The sequence below is a fragment of the Channa argus genome, chromosome 9 (assembly GCF_033026475.1).
Source record: "Channa argus isolate prfri chromosome 9, Channa argus male v1.0, whole genome shotgun sequence".
In the NCBI taxonomy this organism is placed as follows: Eukaryota; Metazoa; Chordata; class Actinopteri; order Anabantiformes; family Channidae; genus Channa; species Channa argus.
In genome coordinates this window covers 14,078,074-14,094,750 of record NC_090205.1, presented here as the reverse complement: position 1 = coordinate 14,094,750, position 16,677 = coordinate 14,078,074, and the positions used below count along the sequence as shown (strand labels likewise).

Below are 16,677 nucleotides of genomic sequence, written 5' to 3'. Positions count from 1 at the left end.
CCTCATTTTATTTTGGTTGTAGAAAAGAGTCAAGAGAAAGCCAAACATTTCCCGTAATCTTACAACTTTACCCTACTAATGCAAAAGACATTAACCAGTCTGCTAGTAATTTGTTCTATAAGAGACCTTATAGAACTGAAAAGTTTTTTTCTAGATGCGTATTTCAGAAACTGAAACCAAATTATACATAATTCTGCCATATTGGATTTTATACAATTAATTACTTTAAAACTCAAAACAAATACAGCTCTACTGCATAACACTACAGCGTCTATCAGGTATCCCTGAAACCCACTGGTTATGGTTGCTATTTTGTGACTGTAGTTGAGTATCAGATTTTTGTAGCCATGGTACATGTTGAATCAAGCACCAGATATGAAACAAGTACAGCTCCTAGCTGTGTGTAGTACCGACTTCAACTTCTGTCAGTGTGATGGGTAATCAGTTGGCACCCAGTAGCTGAACACATAGCTGCCAGGATAACTTTCCACTTTATCACTGGCTCATGATGTTAGAAAAAGAGTCTGAAAACCACAGTGACTTTATTGGATGTTGGTCTGCTGCTCAGCTCCGATGGCAGGACAAAAGCAATTCACATCAGGGAGCCCAGGGAAACATATAGTGATTCTAATAAGTGAAACTACATATCCAACACTTGTGTTATAATACTGTAATACAGCATGTTGGGTACAGGGATCTGAATGTGCCTATGTATTTCATTTAAATTTTCAGTTTTTATTAAGTAATTCCTGCAGTGTCTCTCAGGAAATGGTTTTCTCATACCTACTTTCTGCATCTCCTCTCTGTCTCCCATATGTCAACCAGCGCTCTTTATGTAGTAGATTTAAAGAAGTTCCGTAAGATTGCGGCTGGGGACAGGTTACGAGGCCAATACCAAGCCTTGAGCCAAGACCCCAATAGTCTTTCCAACCTGGACCAGGTGCATAATTCATCCTTGCAATACGTTTTGTTTTGTTTTTTTTCTGATTGTTGTTCTAGCACCTGCTATAGTTTATCATATTTGTGATGTTTTGTTTTATTATATTTATATTATTTTTAGGACCTTCCAAACAACATGATCCACCAAGTGACCATCAGGTCTCTTCCTCAGGAGTGGCTGTGGTGTGAGACTTGGTGTGACGATGCGTCCAAAGTCACAGCTAAGACTATAGACCTGGTGAGTCCCAGAGCAACTGGATATGAGGGATCTATCCAGCAAACATGGGAGTTCGTAAATAACTCATTGTGAAATGTAATTGTTACATCCATTTAGATAATGAAATTATTTTGTATATGTTACTTGAAACGTGGAAAAGACATTATTCTGTAGACACTTGATATAAACATTATTTGTATTCCACAATTTCTCCAGTTTTTTGTTATAATAGTAAACTCTGCTACAGCACTGAAAAGCAAGAATGTATTGGTACTAATGTCCATGAGGGATTTGGCATTTAGGATACAACTGAGGAACAATCCTGTAGTCTCCTAAACTAATTTAGAGAATTACTAAATGGGCTCCACTTGACTGGAATGGGAAGCATTGTCTCCTTGTGGTATGGGACACCACTTGGTAATTCAGACACAAGACATGGGCTAATGTCCTTTTAACAACATTGGAAATCAAATTAGGTTCAAATGCCTGCCACAGACAGCTGCTGGCAATGACGATCTGACTTGTTGGGAGAAAGTGGTTCTGCTTGCGACTGATGTTTTTTTTGCTTTTTTGCTGCAGTGCAATAACCCAAAGACCAAGGAGCCGAAGCTAACGGCCGCAGCAAGGATCGTGCCTGAGTGGGCTGAATATGACATCGAGATAAAAGAGCTACTGAGACGGGTCCAGCAACAAAGAGACACTGCAACACAGCAAGAGAGTTCTTCTACCTCAAAGCATAAAACAGGTTAATAAAGAAAAACTACTTCTTGACTGTGGCAACAATTGGACAGACATTCCTATTCAAATTACACTTGTTCTTTTTTTTATCACTGTGCTCACTTTCATCACTTCACCTCTTCTCACAGACAAGCAACATGACGAACTTTAGTGTTTCCACCTGCTGAGGAGGAAGGAGGCAGCAACTTTTGTACACAGGCCACTTGTGAAGCTTCAAGACAATTCCATCTAAACATAGCCATGGAGTGTTACATCCCCAGTCGGAGAAAGATGTATTTTCAGATGCCATATCTGCTTATGCAGTCAATACGTCTTAAAAAAGTCAACATGTGATGTAAGTGTTAACTACAAACTGTGAACTTGCGGTGTGCTATCAGCACTACATTCAGGTCTTGGTTAGTAAGAGTTTACTGAAGAATAAAGCAAACACTGAAGGGGTACGGCATGAGGTCACTAAAAGAGCTGTGTATGAGGACAAAGTGATGGCCTATGTTGCACTGATAATGTATGCAAATAATCAAGTTGGAAAGGAAATTTTCTTTTGATTTTAATGTTTGTCTTTCAAAAAGCTAGTACATTACATATTTAATTTTCTATGGTAAACAACATGAAGAGTGGCTACATGCTGACTGAAATGTCCAAAACAAAGTTGTGACTGACACAAAGCGAACTCTGTTTTAAGCTAGTCTGCAGAAAATTAAACCTGTCCAATTGTAGCATAACGACTGTTAGTCGACCTTACATTTCAGTTCGTTCAAATAGTGCTGGGTGAGGAGATTTTACAAGGTGATGTGTTTTTTTTAGTTTTTTTAAGCATTTCAGTTTTTTCATTATCAAATCGTGAAGACATGAGTTTTTTCACCTTGTCTTTTGGAATTAACAATCATGTGGCCATCATGTGCAAATTTGAGACTATTTACACCATTTACATTTCCTATTTAAGACCCATTTACACGCGCCTCTAACATAAACGTGTACATAGCTAGATCTGATTTTGTGATGGACAGCAGTAATTTCAGACACTAAGACTCTGGTCGTCACAGACTGTTTATTCTGGTTTAAATTAAATCTTTTTGACCACAGTAACAAAAGTGACTAACTTGCTTTTCCCTCTTCTCCTTCCAAGCTGCTTTACACCCCTGATTATGAATACCGTAGTTACAGTGTGCTTATGGTAATATTTGAAGAGTAAACTCGTATATTTAACAAATAACATTGCCCAGCAAGCAGCTGCCTCCTCACCCTGCAAAAAACTGGAACTTGATTAAGTACCTCTTCGGAGGGGTGCCACAATTAAGCTTCCAGAGTTTGTCTCCAGAGAGCGTGAAGGACATTAAAAAAATAAATAAATAAAATTGGGGGGGGGGGGGGGGGGGTTGGTAATGTTTAGGAACAGGTTAAGTTCCTGCAGTTGAAAAAACTATTTGTTTCAAAAGTGAGGGGTAAATCTGCTCATTCTGCTGTTACCATTGTGGAAAATTTAAATATGGCTAAAATACAGAACTCAGCAGACCAGGCAACACTATTTCTGACAGAGTTATAGATCAGAATCCTCATTTGCACACTAAAGGTCATGGTGTATGGGTAGAATTTGATTTTAACTTATTAATGTATGTTTACATCTTTGGTACATTCAGTCTTGCTGTATTTAATTTTACAAATAGTTTTTCTGTGTTTAAATTCCACACAGAACCACTGCTTTGTCTCAGGAATAAGAAGGGTGTTGCTGCTTGACTAAACCCAACAATTTTTTTTTTTTTCTGTCTCAAAAGAAAAACAAACAAAAAAACAAATTAAATGTGCTTTCAGGGCACCCATCTTTAACTGTGGTGTGTCAAATACAAATATTTATATTACTGTCTGGTGGGAAAAATAAATCTTTGCTACAAAAGCTATTTAAATTATTGTCCCTTAGTGTGGTCAGTGTTGTGATGTGTAAGTGTAATGTGCTCTGAAAGCTCTGTTCTTACACTGTAATCTGTTGCTCACAGAAACCATTTCACCATGTGAAAAGAGGATTTATGGGGAAGAAAAGCCATTGAGAAAGTTGCAATTAAACAAATGTTAGTTGTAATGATGGAAAAAGTGTTTCCCAAACGGTCATTTCAGTTTATAAATGTAGAAAAATCACTTAAGCTTATCACGTTAGCAATGAACTGCCCCTCAGTTAAATGTACATAAATAGCTCTTTATTTACAGTTTAGAAAAACACCATTCATATAAAAATAGTACTGTACCTATGTACAAAGTATACGAATGGGTGTGAATTAGAGCGTACATTAAATGGAAAGGACGAAAGGGTCATAATCAACCCCTCAGCAGATGAAAGCTGCTCACAAATTGCAGATATTTGCTAGCATAGCAACAGACCTTCCCCAAATGGAATTTAAGGTTGTATTATTCAACAACAAAGATGACTTTCATCAAGGTCAGTTTGCTCCACATTTTTGTTTGAGTCACCATACCAGTAATCTCCCTTTTGAATAGGGAGGAAAATACAAATCTTCATTCAAGATACACTGGGTATGAGCTCACTCAGTTGAAGTTGAATTTAAAATTAAAGGGTCCAGAACCAAAAGGATTGAAACCCTGGAAGCCATGGAAGCCTCCATGGAAATGATGATTGTGACCCTGCTGGCTCTCTGGATCCATGGGGTCTTCTCCATGGTCAAACTTGGTCCTCATCTCTGAAAAACATCAAAACTAATTTGTCAGCACACAACAACTCATCTAATGTATATTCAATTATGTATGTATAGCTTTTAAGATATAAAAATCAAGTCTCCACAGCCTTTTTGTTTAAAAAAAAAATACTGCTGAGAAATGACAGATGCCAATGTTTGTAAGAACATTTTTGCATTAATGTTTTAAAATTGCAAGACAAGAGGAAAATGTAATGAATTTCAGTTAGAATGATAAATGAATTGTACTTGTAAAAAAAAAAAACACGTTTAACTGTATTTCAACTGTGATCTTCAAATATTTAAAATACATTCTGAATTTTATTCTGCTTTAATCACATCAATGAGTAATTGCAAATTCTCAAACTCAAATGCTAGTGTCAACTTGGAGTGATAAGACCCTGTAACCACCAGGTTTTTACTGATTATTCACAGGAAATAAGCTGTGGTAGAAACAGTGACATGACCAGAGTTTGGGCAGTGGAAACCCCCCAATGTTGCATATTCTACATTGAGGTTTTGAGAATGTTATATTAAAGTCCATGTCAAGCTACTTGGACTAAATAAGCAGCGCAATGTTAACATTCGCTTCTCAAAGCCTTAAATCTACTTGCAGTAACAATCTTTTCTCACAGTGTACAGAAAACACACACACACACACACACACACACACACACACACACGTCTTACCTGGGTCAGTGAGAACTTCTTTAGCCTGAGCAATGTCTATGAACTTCTTCTCTGCTTTCTTCTTTTCCTCTGGATCCTGGAAGTTGTCTGGATGCCACTGTTGGGCTAGTTTCCTGTAGGCTTTGATAATCTCCTTTTTCTGGGCTGTTCTGTAATTGTGAGGAAGAGTATTAGCACATTTTTGGAGGATAACACCAGTGTCTACCTCTTTATTTTCAACATTTAGTAGTACTACTACTAATGATAATACTAGTCTTAGTGAGTGTTGGCACACATGGCACAGAAGTTATGTAATAAACGTGGCTTTTTAGGAGTGCTTCCATTGCCTCAAATTTGTATTCCATGTTGAATTGCAAGTGCTTTTGAACTCAAATGTTCAAAAGGATAAAATATGTAATACTCAAGTGTCGTGGGGCTTTATTGTGGAGCAGAGGTTGTTTGGTGTGCTACAGCAACTGAAAGACAATCTTAAAAGCAAAACATAAATTGCTTCTGATGCCGTGTTAAAAGCAACCGACTTGTAAAATACCCCATTTCTCCCTGATTTACCCAGAAGAATATTTTAAATTCTGTCTGGAATACACCTGTAAATCCCACCAAATTTCTAAAATCCAGCGCTCAGTGCCCACCTCTTCACTCCCAGGATCTTATAATAATCCTTCTTTTGAGACTGTTTGAGAAGTCGCTGAGCTCTCTCCAAGCCTTCCTTTATCTGACGGTCATTCTCGCTGTGTTTGGCTGCAGTCTCATAGTCCTTAATAGCTAGAAAATAAAAATGCAGGATAGAATCAGTATTGCTTACACACACAAAACACAGTATAAAACACACAGCGCATCTGGAAAGTATTCACAGCACTTAACCTTTTCCACATTTTGTTACGTTATAGCCTTATTCCAAAATGGATCAAATTCCTTATTTTCATCAAAATTAAAAAAATACCCCATACTTAAGACGTGGAAGAAGTTTCTTTTAAATCTTGGGAAAAATAAAAAAAGCACACATACATTCATGGCCTTTTGCCATGTTGAGCTCTGGTGCTTCCTGTTTCCACTGATTATGCTTTAGATGTTTCTACAACTTGATTGGAGTCCAACTGTTGTCCAAATTACTTTGATTGGACATGATTTGGAAAAGCATACACCTGTCTATATAAGGTCCCACAGTTAGCAGTGCATGTCAGAGCACAAACCCAGACATGAAGTCCAAGGAATTATCTGTAGACCTCAGAGTTAGGATTGTATCAAGGCACAGAAACATTTCTGCAGCATAGAAGGTGCCAATGAGCACAGTGGCCTCCATCATCTGTAAATGGAGTAAGTTTGCAACCACCGGGACTCTTCCTAGAGTGGGCTTGCTGGCAAAAAAGGTCTGGATATCTGATGTTACATTCCTCTGAAGACAAATAAATGCACATGATGTATTCAAAAGAACATTGAGGCTAAGACACTGTTAAAATGTGCTATGTATAATATGCTATATTAGAATGCAATGTTTAACAAAATCAATGATCTAAAAGTGGCTGAATAGAACTTACTGATACGTCAGTCACTTTTACAAACATCGAGACCCAAAAACATTATTTGACTTCTGTCTTAATCACATGTGTGAGTGTGCTTGATCTTGTCTTGTAGTCATGAAATAAACCCCATCACTTTCATATCAGGTTGCAATAGCTTCAGGCTGTTTGTGGGTGCTTTGAGGCTTGTTTACCCTCTGAGGTGAACTGAGGGGAGTTTCACTCACTCACACACTGATGTGTTCATGCCATGTCAATGCCAAAAAGCACAGTATCTCCTGTAGTTGCAGAGCTTGCAGGGTTCTTGGTAAAGGTTGTTAATATTGTGGGGCTGACTGCCCAGAGTGATGTAACTGTGTTTAATGGGATCTGTTAAACACAGTTGTCTTGTCAACTAAAACTAAAACCTGATAATTGGGTGTCATAATAGAAGGAGACACTGAATAAAGTTAAGGCTGTTTCCTATTCACTTGAAGTAAATGAAAACGTACATGGAGCCTTACTCCATCGCCTTTTATCTTTTTATAGCTGCTATTTTCTGTGTTTGTAATGACATTATACAGAATAAATAACACAGCGGAGGAAACTAAACTATAGCATCACTATGCAAAACTACCAGAGTGAATCTTTGAATGTTTTTATAAATAGGTTCCTAGAATAAAAAAAACACAAACAAACTTGACCATCAACAAGTGGTGTGTACTGATGCACATTGACCTTCTGTGCCAATCCACTATTTTGGTGAGGATGTTACTGGAAATCTAGCAGCACATTGAGCACATTTTCCGAACAAGTCAGCAGTGCACTTTTCCTGTTGCTACAATTAGTTGAGGCCCATGATGAATGATTTTTAATCATGTTTCATGCTCAAACCCATCCAAAGATTCTGTCTCCATCAGTCTCTCCACTCTTTTCATCACTTTACTGACTGTTTTCAAAAGCAAAACTACCCCAACAAACATTACAAATATTTCATAATCAGTATATTTGGTACTGAATGTGACTGAACAATTTGTGTCTGACTCTTTCTACGATCTCCCATCAAGCAGCAAACTGTGCTGACATCCTTTCAGCTGATTAACTGCATGTACAGCCGACTAAAAGTGTCGGATATGAAGTGGCTTTTCCATCGGCGGTCTCTAAATTGAATGACGCGCACTGTCAAACTGATGTCACGTACAACAGGTCCACTGTAGTTACCTCGATTCAATCTTCAACCAGCGGCAGGCTGTTGCAAAATAAATCTCTACTCAAGTGCATCTCACTGGTTGGTTATAAGTCATTACTTTGCAGTTTTTTTAGTTTATGCAGCACAAATCAATATGAGTGTTGGAGACTAATGCACTGGAAACAATCCAGAGTTTAATGAAAATTGTGAGGACAGAAAATCAAGCTATTGACAAGGCCTAGTTTTCAGTGCCTCGCCACAGTGACACTCACAAAATTGAGTGTCTGCCCATATCAATACCAAATCTATACACCGATGCTACTATGTCCACAATGTGTATTTCACATTTTTTGGTATTAAATACTCATTTAACAATTAAGTGACACCCTTACACTGCATACTTTTGCTTCTTTACCTAAATATCCAGAGAACCCTGCTCTCACTCAACGGCTACAACACCATTGATTTATTTTAAAATGTATTTGTAAATTAGTTTTTTTTTAAAATATCCAATAAAACTAACTACAATATTACACAATTAAAATAAATAAATAAATCATTACTATGCCATACAGCTGTATTGTACCACCACAATGAGATGAGACAGATGGTTTACATTATCTGTAGTAAAATGTAGGCAGGGATTTTGACAAAAATAGCCACTGGTTGTTTTCATGGTGGCAGCAGAACATCAGATGACAGGTAAAATGAAGGCTGGTACATGACTATTGCCGGGGATTTCACCATCTGTCATCATTGGACTTTCTGCGATTTGACAACAGATAGTGGAAACCGTTGTTTCAGCCTAATCCTCCCTCTGCCAGCACAGGCATTATGGAGACAGTAGGTGATGTGTGTATGTGTGTGTGTGTGTGCTGGCACTACTACTGAAGAATGGCTTTAGGCGTGATAAACATTAAATTCTGCATAATTTCATCCAGCAGCACGGGGCAGCTCTACATCTTGAAGGCTATACACACTGCGCTTTACACCCAATTTTAATAATAATATGACACATTTGCTTTAACAGTTGACATTTATCTTTTCCAAGATTTAGACATACTAGATAGATGCTCAACAAGATCTAGAAAAACCCTGGCTGTATTTAATTGACATATAGTCCTATCGCTTATTTACATACAAAGTCAAATTGGATTTAGTGATTAACTGAGTAATTGCCTTAAATGAGCTTTCCCCCTTTCTTACTGTATGCTTACTGAGAGAATTCCCTTTGCATATTTACATTAAGGATATACATAGCAATGGGATTTTAAACAAATTCTAACTAATAAAATGACAAAATGGTAAGATGCTTACAGTTTGGGCCATTGATATTTTTACTTTACATCGCTGTGTATTCTGTAGTGTTACAAGGACCCCTTGTGATAGATGCCTGCTATGACATCAATTAGTTGTGCCTTACAATTGTAGAAGAGTTAGGGTTAATACTGCATACACTCCACTTTATTAGGCACACTTGTAAAATCCAAAGTAATCAACGCAATGGCTCAGATATTTATTGAATAAATATCTGAGCCACTCTCAAAAGATGGTGTTTAATTTTTGCTGCTGTCAGAGGTAATCATTTTATATAGCGGGGAAGAATTTCTCACTATAATACAGGCTATTACTATACCATCACTCACTATAACCCGAGTAAGAAACGTACTGTGCAGTTGAGTGTAAACCTGTGTCAAGTTTCATTAAAGTGTCAAAACATCAACACAGCAGCTGTACTGGATTACATTACATTGTACCTAATAAAAGTAGTCAAGGAGGGCACTTTGTTTCCAAGACAGTCTCCTCTACACAACATGTGTTATAATTATCCTTAACAAAACGACAATGAATGAGGATTTGAAAATGTAACACAATGACTACATTAAATTGAGAATCAAACACCTACATCTGATAGACTTACCTTCCTCATACTGCTCATCTTGGATGTACGCCTCAGCTCTGTCTTTCAGCACATCCACATTCTCTGGGTCCGACTGGAGAACTTCGCTACACACTGAGATGGCTCTGCTAGCCTGCTGACCCTGCTCATAACACAAAGTAAACACGATGGTTACATATATTACTGTATGTAATAAAAGCACAGTGTGTGTAAGGTGTCTTACCTGTGTTAGAGCATGGCAGATGCGCTCCTTAGCAAGGAGAGAGAAGAGGTGCACGTTGGGCTCAGTCTTTATCACTGCCTCATATTTGCTCACTGCATCCTCATACCTAGAAGAGGAGGGTGATGGGAAGTGTTTCAACAACACTGTGACACTGACGAAACAGCAGAATGCAACACAAATATCACATTGCTCTGTTATTGTGTCACTTCAGTCTTGTGAGTTGGACATCCTTGGTATGTTAAATACGACGTGACATCCATTCTCATTATGAAGGGATTTACATGCCTGTTTGTAAGAGCAGAAAGTTGGAGTGGTAGAGGATATAGCAGCTGACGTAATCCCTCGTTTTCAGGGGGGATAATATTTTATGTTTACGGGGATTTAAGATTGCCTGAACACACACACACCTCACACACACACCTCTGCTCTTGAATGAGTTCCTCTGCAGACTGGATCTGTTTGTTGAGTTTCTTGACCTGTTTGTAATGGCTGTAACACTGCTTGTGATCAGGATCAAGCTTCAGGCACTCGCGCACTTCACTGCAGATCAGAATAGAGGATGAAGAGGGTAAGAATGGTCACAACAAGCACAATATCCACATTACCTGATTACAGTGAGTGGAAGAATATCAAAGAACTACCTAGCACACAGATAACACACAGCAGCCCAGCAGTAAAAGCACTGGTGAAGCTCAAGCTGCTCTGACAATAGAATCTTTCTAAAGCTACACTTTGTGTTGTATAAGAATATCCCATTAGGTACTGCCTATGTGAGATTTGGTGAAATGGTAAATGTTGTCACTACCCCCTTGTTGCTAGTATTGTTTTCTGTGCATAACATGTGTCCTGATAATAAGCCATTTAACACGTGTCCTTACAATGCAGCTAAAAGCTAATTACACATTTACAAAAGGGGCAGCAGTTTTTAAATCCAAATATAACCTGACTCAACAACATTCAAAATGTATCTACTGGAAAACTACTGTGCTGTAAGACATTTTTTGGGCCCTACAGTACCTTATTGCAAAAATGCAATAATATAATAAATTAGCATTTATAAAGATCACATTTGTGAAGAACCCAAAAACAAATATCAAATTTCTTTAATATGAAATGTAAATGTCATTTTTTGGCAATTTACAAAATTACTTGATTGGAGAGGTCTGACTTTTTTTTTTATTCTGCAAGACGTAGTTTACAAATTAGAAGGCTGACTAATAGTGATGCACTGTTTCATGGGTCTTACTTGAGAGACATCTCGTGGTCTCCTAGGTTATAGTAGATGGTGCTGAGTTTGTAGAAAGCCTGGGTATTGTCACTCTTCAACTTGGATGCAACTTTAAGGTCACTGATGGCATTCCCCATCTCTCCCATTTGAATAAAACACTCGGCTCGCATCTCACGAGAAGCCACGTCCCAAATGCACGTCTGTAAGAAATGGGCAAAAGTTCTTTCAAACTGCAGTACTAGTTGTTATAAAAATGCTTTGAATTACATGGACAATATAATTTTTGACGGAAAATAAGACTATGCTGACAAAGTGGGGATCTTACCTCAATGATGGTGTCAAGCTGAGCTGCAGCTGTCACATAGTCTTTGCTGCCAAAGCTGCTCCGGGCCTGAGCCACCAGCCGCTGAATTTCATCTGACTTAGTCAGCTGACTCTGGGCTTCCCTCTCTTCTTTGTCACTGGGGTTGGACTTGAGCTGAATATTACAAGGCAACACATTTTTATCATGAATATTGATCAAGGACAGAGAAACAAACATGAGGTGTAGATCTAGGTGCTAGATGATAAACTTGTGTGCACAAGAATATTTTATTTATTTATTTCAAATGAAAAAAAAACTATGCTATGCTGTTCTGTATTTAGGTTCTATTTAAGAAAAAAAAAATCACAGTGCAGTTTTTAATATTAGCAGCCAACAGACTAGCCACTAACTGACTTTTAAACTACATTTAATACAATGAATTAAAAAAACACTTGGAACAATGTGAGACCTGACATACTTATTTTAATTTTACCTTGGACGATAACCTATTCTGAGATTACAACAGCTTTTAATTGAATCCGAGAACTATTTGTAGCTACAACAAGGACATTTATGTCTTCTGCAGTTCTTTTGAAAATTCAGTGAAACGGTGAGTAATACAGTATTTGTAATGGAAAATGCATTAGCAAGTAACAGTCAAGCAACTATAAAATTATCCCTGAAGGCCCAAATGAAACTTCACTGCCAATTTAATTATTATCTACATTTTGTAAGATGGCCTATGGATGTGGGGTTTCCCTATTCTTCATGGTGTTATGTAGCTCATGTGCAGAAGTGTTTAACCTCCTTTGCTAGCTGGTTTAGCATGATGTCAATGTCATGTTGTAATCATTACATTATGACTATATATAGCTACAATATAGTAAAATAAATGATTGTTTTTCTGTGGACTGTGCACAAAGAGCCTGACATTAAAAATATAAAGGCTGTTGATAAGTTAAATCCTACTGAAAACAACACAAAGCTACCGATCAACGCTGACACCTCCTGGTGAAACATAATGACTTCTCATTTTTTAATGCTGTAGTGTTTAACCTGGATATTTCTATACTTACCACCTTTTTGAAATCACTCTCTGCTTCATCAAGTCTCCCGTGTTTCAGAAGGAGATTTCCCCTCTGAAGCTGTGCCTGTTGATAAAGAGATAGGACTTTGCATAAGACTGCAAATATGCAAAAGTACAGGCATAGTCCAACAATAGTTTTACATAACATATTATTCCTATAATTATGAAGAAGTTTCTCATTTAATTCTGTCAAACCAACAATGTATAGTTTCTTATAAAACTGTGTGAAAAGAAATGACTTTAGACTAAGCACTATAAAAAAAGAAACTTACAGAAGTGAAGTCTGGTTTGAGCTCAACGACTCTGCTCAAATCTGGCAGTGCAGACTTTGACTTCCCCATTGCTAGAAAGACTGTAGCTCGCCTGTAGTAGGCCATGTAATTATTAGGATCCCCGTCTAACAAAAGAATACAAAGACACAACTATGCAAGTTCAGAATACACTTCGTTGTGTACAAAGTCAACATTAATTCGTCCTTGCGTTGCTGTCCCTTACCCACAGCTGCGTGGAAATGAGATAGGGCATCAGCTAGTTGGCCAGCAGCAAGGAGGTTCTTCCCCATTTCCATGTGATGGTCCACATTCCCATCTCTGCCACATTTCACCCCTGATTCAAACACAATGGTTCAAATACACTGAGCTTTCGCCAGCAGACACCTCTCCAGCACAGTAAAGTGAATCCATTTTCGGTGTGTTCATGGACGTTTTGACCACAGGTGACAGGTGGCAGCGTGCAAACCAAAACTCTGACATGTAGCTATGCTAGACGTTGTTGACTTATCGTCCACAAAAGTTAACACGTGATTCCAGAGAAGCACTTTAGCTCGTTTTAATTAGTTGTAAGTTGTGCAAAAACGGGTTACGCTAACTAATAGGTTATTAGCAGTCTGTCTCAATGTAAGTGATTGTTAGTTAGCTTAACATAAGCTGACAGTTATTGATTTAGCTAGCTAGCTAAGTTTACTTTGACTAAAAGCAGCCTGCTCACTAAACCATGCTCAAACTTCTTGTAAGTTAGCGTTAGGAAACCAGTCAGAAGCTACTGTCGTCTTTCGATAAAGTTCCTATATCCTTCTAACTTAACTTACCGTCATATCTCATATCAATCAAAACAAGAACATATGGGATGTAAGCCAGTATTTTGTGGGCTACATGATCAATGGAAACCATGATTTAATGAGATACGTCCTCTCGAGTTATGTCCCACAAACTCCAGCCGATGTGATTTCAGCTAACGCCAATATTAAGTGTAATTCTCAGCAACAGTCCCATGTGTTCATTTGACGGCTCTTCATTGCGTCTCTCGTCCGGGCACAGGCAAAGCGAAAACACCGCACCGACAGGTCGTGGGTGACGCCGATTGGCCGGCTCCTTTGGTAAACTCCGCCCACTCAACACAGAGGAGCCACGGCAGCAAAGCGTGCGGGGCGTGTGTGTTGCTGGACTGTACACAGGCGTAGTTTGGTTAGATACCATTTTGACCGGTGTTATGCCGAGATCTGCATAAAACGGACACCCCAATGACTGCACTTTTATGTAAAAAAAAAAAAAAAGAAAAAACTGTAAAATGTAAAATAAATGTGATGAACGATAAAATGTTATTTTCTCCGTGAAAAGAAACACACATACATATTTATACATATATACTACTATACTACTGATCTCTGCATGTCATTAAAATAAGTGTTAGTAAATGCAGGGATAGTATATTGAATGATTGAATACCAACTGGTGGAATGTTGTGACGGTTAAAGCTATTTATCTTTGGGGAATTAGCACAGCACAAGCATCCCATGTTCAGGTTTAATCTGCAGTAAGAGCTACTTTGTATTTAAAGCCTTCAATGCAAAGTGGATGTAAAACTATTAAAAGGTTAATGAGTTATAGTTATGTGTCCTCTTGAATCTACTGATTTATCTGACTGCATATGTCTCAAAAAAGTAAAATTTTAAATGCCAGCTGTTATGTTGTGTTATGTTATTTTTTTATATATTCTTTTACTAAGTCACTATGTAGCAGTCTATTGTTTTCTTGGCGCTCACAATGTAGAGTTCCGGTTTGTTTCATGGCTGTCTGGTGCTTTATGACACTGTACTCATTAAGTAACGAACATTGCAGGTATCGAGAACACACATAAACATCCTCATGCTATATATTTTATAGCATCTCAGTTTCAACCCAGTACTTGATTAAAGCAGGCAGCCTTCATTTTGCATTTAAACATTTTTCTAATGCAGTCATGTATCTGAACATGCTAAGAAAATAGTAATGGAATTAATCAAATATTTTTAGTTCTAATAATGCATTCTTCCACAAAAAATTGTAGTTCATTACATTTGGCTCATAGTATTTGATGTTAAACAAGGATCAGGCAAAATAAAATTCAAAACATTTTACGACATGTTTTTTATACATTTTATAAATTATAAATATATTTTATTTATATATTTTAAAATGCAGGTTTTATTTAAGACCTGTGTGGTAAAAATTGCTATTAAACCTCAAACTACAATGTGAAACTTTTCTAAGAATCAGCAAAAACAAAGGAAATCTATTATTAGTTATTAAAAGTATTATTGTCCATTCAAGATATGCCAAGTCAGACATATGCATTAATAACTGTTGTCTTGGTTCTCCCTGAGATGCTGCTAGCTTTGCTGTCTCTGGTGGTCCTGGATATTCTGCTCTCACTAGTCTGAGTGCGAGCCAAAGACACGGTGCTCTTATTTGTTGGGACAGCTGTGTAGGCACCAGGCAGTTGGTAGACAGGTAGGTTGCTTTCTAGGCTGTAAGGGCGAAATTCAAATATTTTTATATAGTTTGTTATTCTGTTTTTATTTATATTTATGTTTTTATTCATATTTATGTAGTTGCAAAAATAGAAGTGGGAGAAACAAATATAGTAGCAGCCTTTTACCTTGATTGGCACCCTTCCCTCCCGGCAAAGATACTGTAAATAAGTCCTCCAACAATAAGTAAGGTGGAGCCTCCCCAGCCCAAAAATACTCCAACACCTATTTCAAACCTAGAAATAAATATGAGAATATTTCATAATGATACAGTTCTTCACTTACAGAATAATCACTTTGCAGTATTCTTGTACATTGTACATACTTCTGATCTTTGAAGCTGGGGTCTTGAAATTCTGCTCTAATTCTATTTCCATAATAGGAGAAAGCGACCATAGAGCACAACCCTAAAACATTACACATATATTTTTAAAATATTAATCATATAGTGTATTGCAATGTGATATCTTTTAAATATCTCACAGTGTAACAGCTTACCTCCGATAAGGTAGTTCATTCCTCCCGCAAATGTTACTCTTGCATTAGCAATCTCTGATCCCCCAATCTTAGTGCACTTCATTCCCACTAAGACTAGAATGGAGCCAAAGAAAGCCAGAATAATAGAGGTGATGACGAGAGCACGGCACATGTGAATGCCCCCTGTCCAGGAACAGAAAAAAAAGGTAACGTACACTGCAAATAATAAATAAATAAAATGCAGATGTTACTAAAGAGAATGCCTGATTCCTTTGTTTTAGTCATCAATCCTTGTGTTGAAATACATTTTCTTACAGTTGAGGCCAAGCAAAGATGGAATTTCTTTGCAGTCCGATAGTCCAGTGGAATCAGTTACGCAGTCCTTCCACAAATTGGAGAAGAAGTGAGCAGTGGTAAGAGCTATGCTATTAACTTCAGACCAAGTCCAGATCTCTGTTGGCATTGTGGAACAGACCAGGATCCATCCAGACACGCAGACCACAAAGCAACCAATCTCCATGTACATTACCACAGTCCGGTAGGCCATGCTTCCCTGGACTTTGAACCACTAGACAAAGAAAAGGCAAACTGAAGCAACCACACAAGCCCCTGAACACAAACTGTAGGACAGCTCTGTCTAAAAGTCCCTCCTCAGATGCTGCATGTATATGGAAACAAGGTGATGAATGTGGTTTGTGTACAGTACATTATTACATGTTT

General features: G+C 37.8%; 3 protein-coding genes across 9 annotated transcripts in view; 1 reads left to right on the top strand and 2 right to left on the bottom strand.

Annotated features, from left to right (window-relative positions):
- Positions 1 to 2,584, top strand: part of uggt2 (UDP-glucose glycoprotein glucosyltransferase 2) — a 32,716-nt gene extending 30,132 nt beyond the window's left edge. For 4 of the 5 annotated variants that reach the window (XM_067515646.1, XM_067515647.1, XM_067515648.1 and 1 more), the window contains 4 exons: positions 826 to 940; positions 1,061 to 1,177; positions 1,736 to 1,901; positions 2,023 to 2,584. In XM_067515646.1, the coding sequence (XP_067371747.1) occupies positions 826 to 940; positions 1,061 to 1,177; positions 1,736 to 1,901; positions 2,023 to 2,045 (421 nt within the window). In that variant the 3' untranslated portion in view covers positions 2,046 to 2,584. Of the gene's footprint in view, positions 1 to 825; positions 941 to 1,060; positions 1,178 to 1,735; positions 1,902 to 2,022 lie in introns of those variants that run through there. The other variant, XR_010915176.1, reaches the window with a different exon arrangement.
- A 1,477-nt stretch (positions 2,585 to 4,061) lies between these two features.
- Positions 4,062 to 14,027, bottom strand: dnajc3a (DnaJ (Hsp40) homolog, subfamily C, member 3a). Of its 3 annotated transcripts, none has more exons than XM_067515649.1 (12): positions 13,780 to 14,027; positions 13,188 to 13,298; positions 12,965 to 13,089; positions 12,682 to 12,756; positions 11,627 to 11,779; positions 11,320 to 11,501; positions 10,494 to 10,613; positions 10,074 to 10,179; positions 9,872 to 9,992; positions 5,895 to 6,027; positions 5,266 to 5,414; positions 4,062 to 4,581 (listed from the first exon to the last, which is right to left on the bottom strand). In XM_067515649.1, exons 1-12 carry the CDS (start codon positions 13,859 to 13,861, stop codon positions 4,430 to 4,432), a joined length of 1,509 nt encoding a protein of 502 aa, XP_067371750.1. In that variant the 5' UTR covers positions 13,862 to 14,027; the 3' UTR covers positions 4,062 to 4,429. The 3 variants fall into 3 exon arrangements, with proteins under 3 accessions (XP_067371750.1, XP_067371751.1, XP_067371752.1); XM_067515650.1 differs by having other exon boundaries at positions 12,685 to 12,756; XM_067515651.1 differs by having other exon boundaries at positions 12,965 to 13,114; positions 13,780 to 14,024.
- An 836-nt stretch (positions 14,028 to 14,863) lies between these two features.
- cldn10c (claudin 10c) lies at positions 14,864 to 16,548 on the bottom strand. The gene is made up of 5 exons (XM_067516435.1): positions 16,273 to 16,548; positions 15,979 to 16,140; positions 15,806 to 15,887; positions 15,609 to 15,716; positions 14,864 to 15,477 (listed from the first exon to the last, which is right to left on the bottom strand). The coding sequence occupies exons 1-5, from the start codon at positions 16,502 to 16,504 to the stop codon at positions 15,291 to 15,293; spliced, it is 771 nt and encodes a 256-aa protein (XP_067372536.1). The 5' UTR covers positions 16,505 to 16,548; the 3' UTR covers positions 14,864 to 15,290.
- Positions 16,549 to 16,677: the final 129 nt, after the last annotated feature.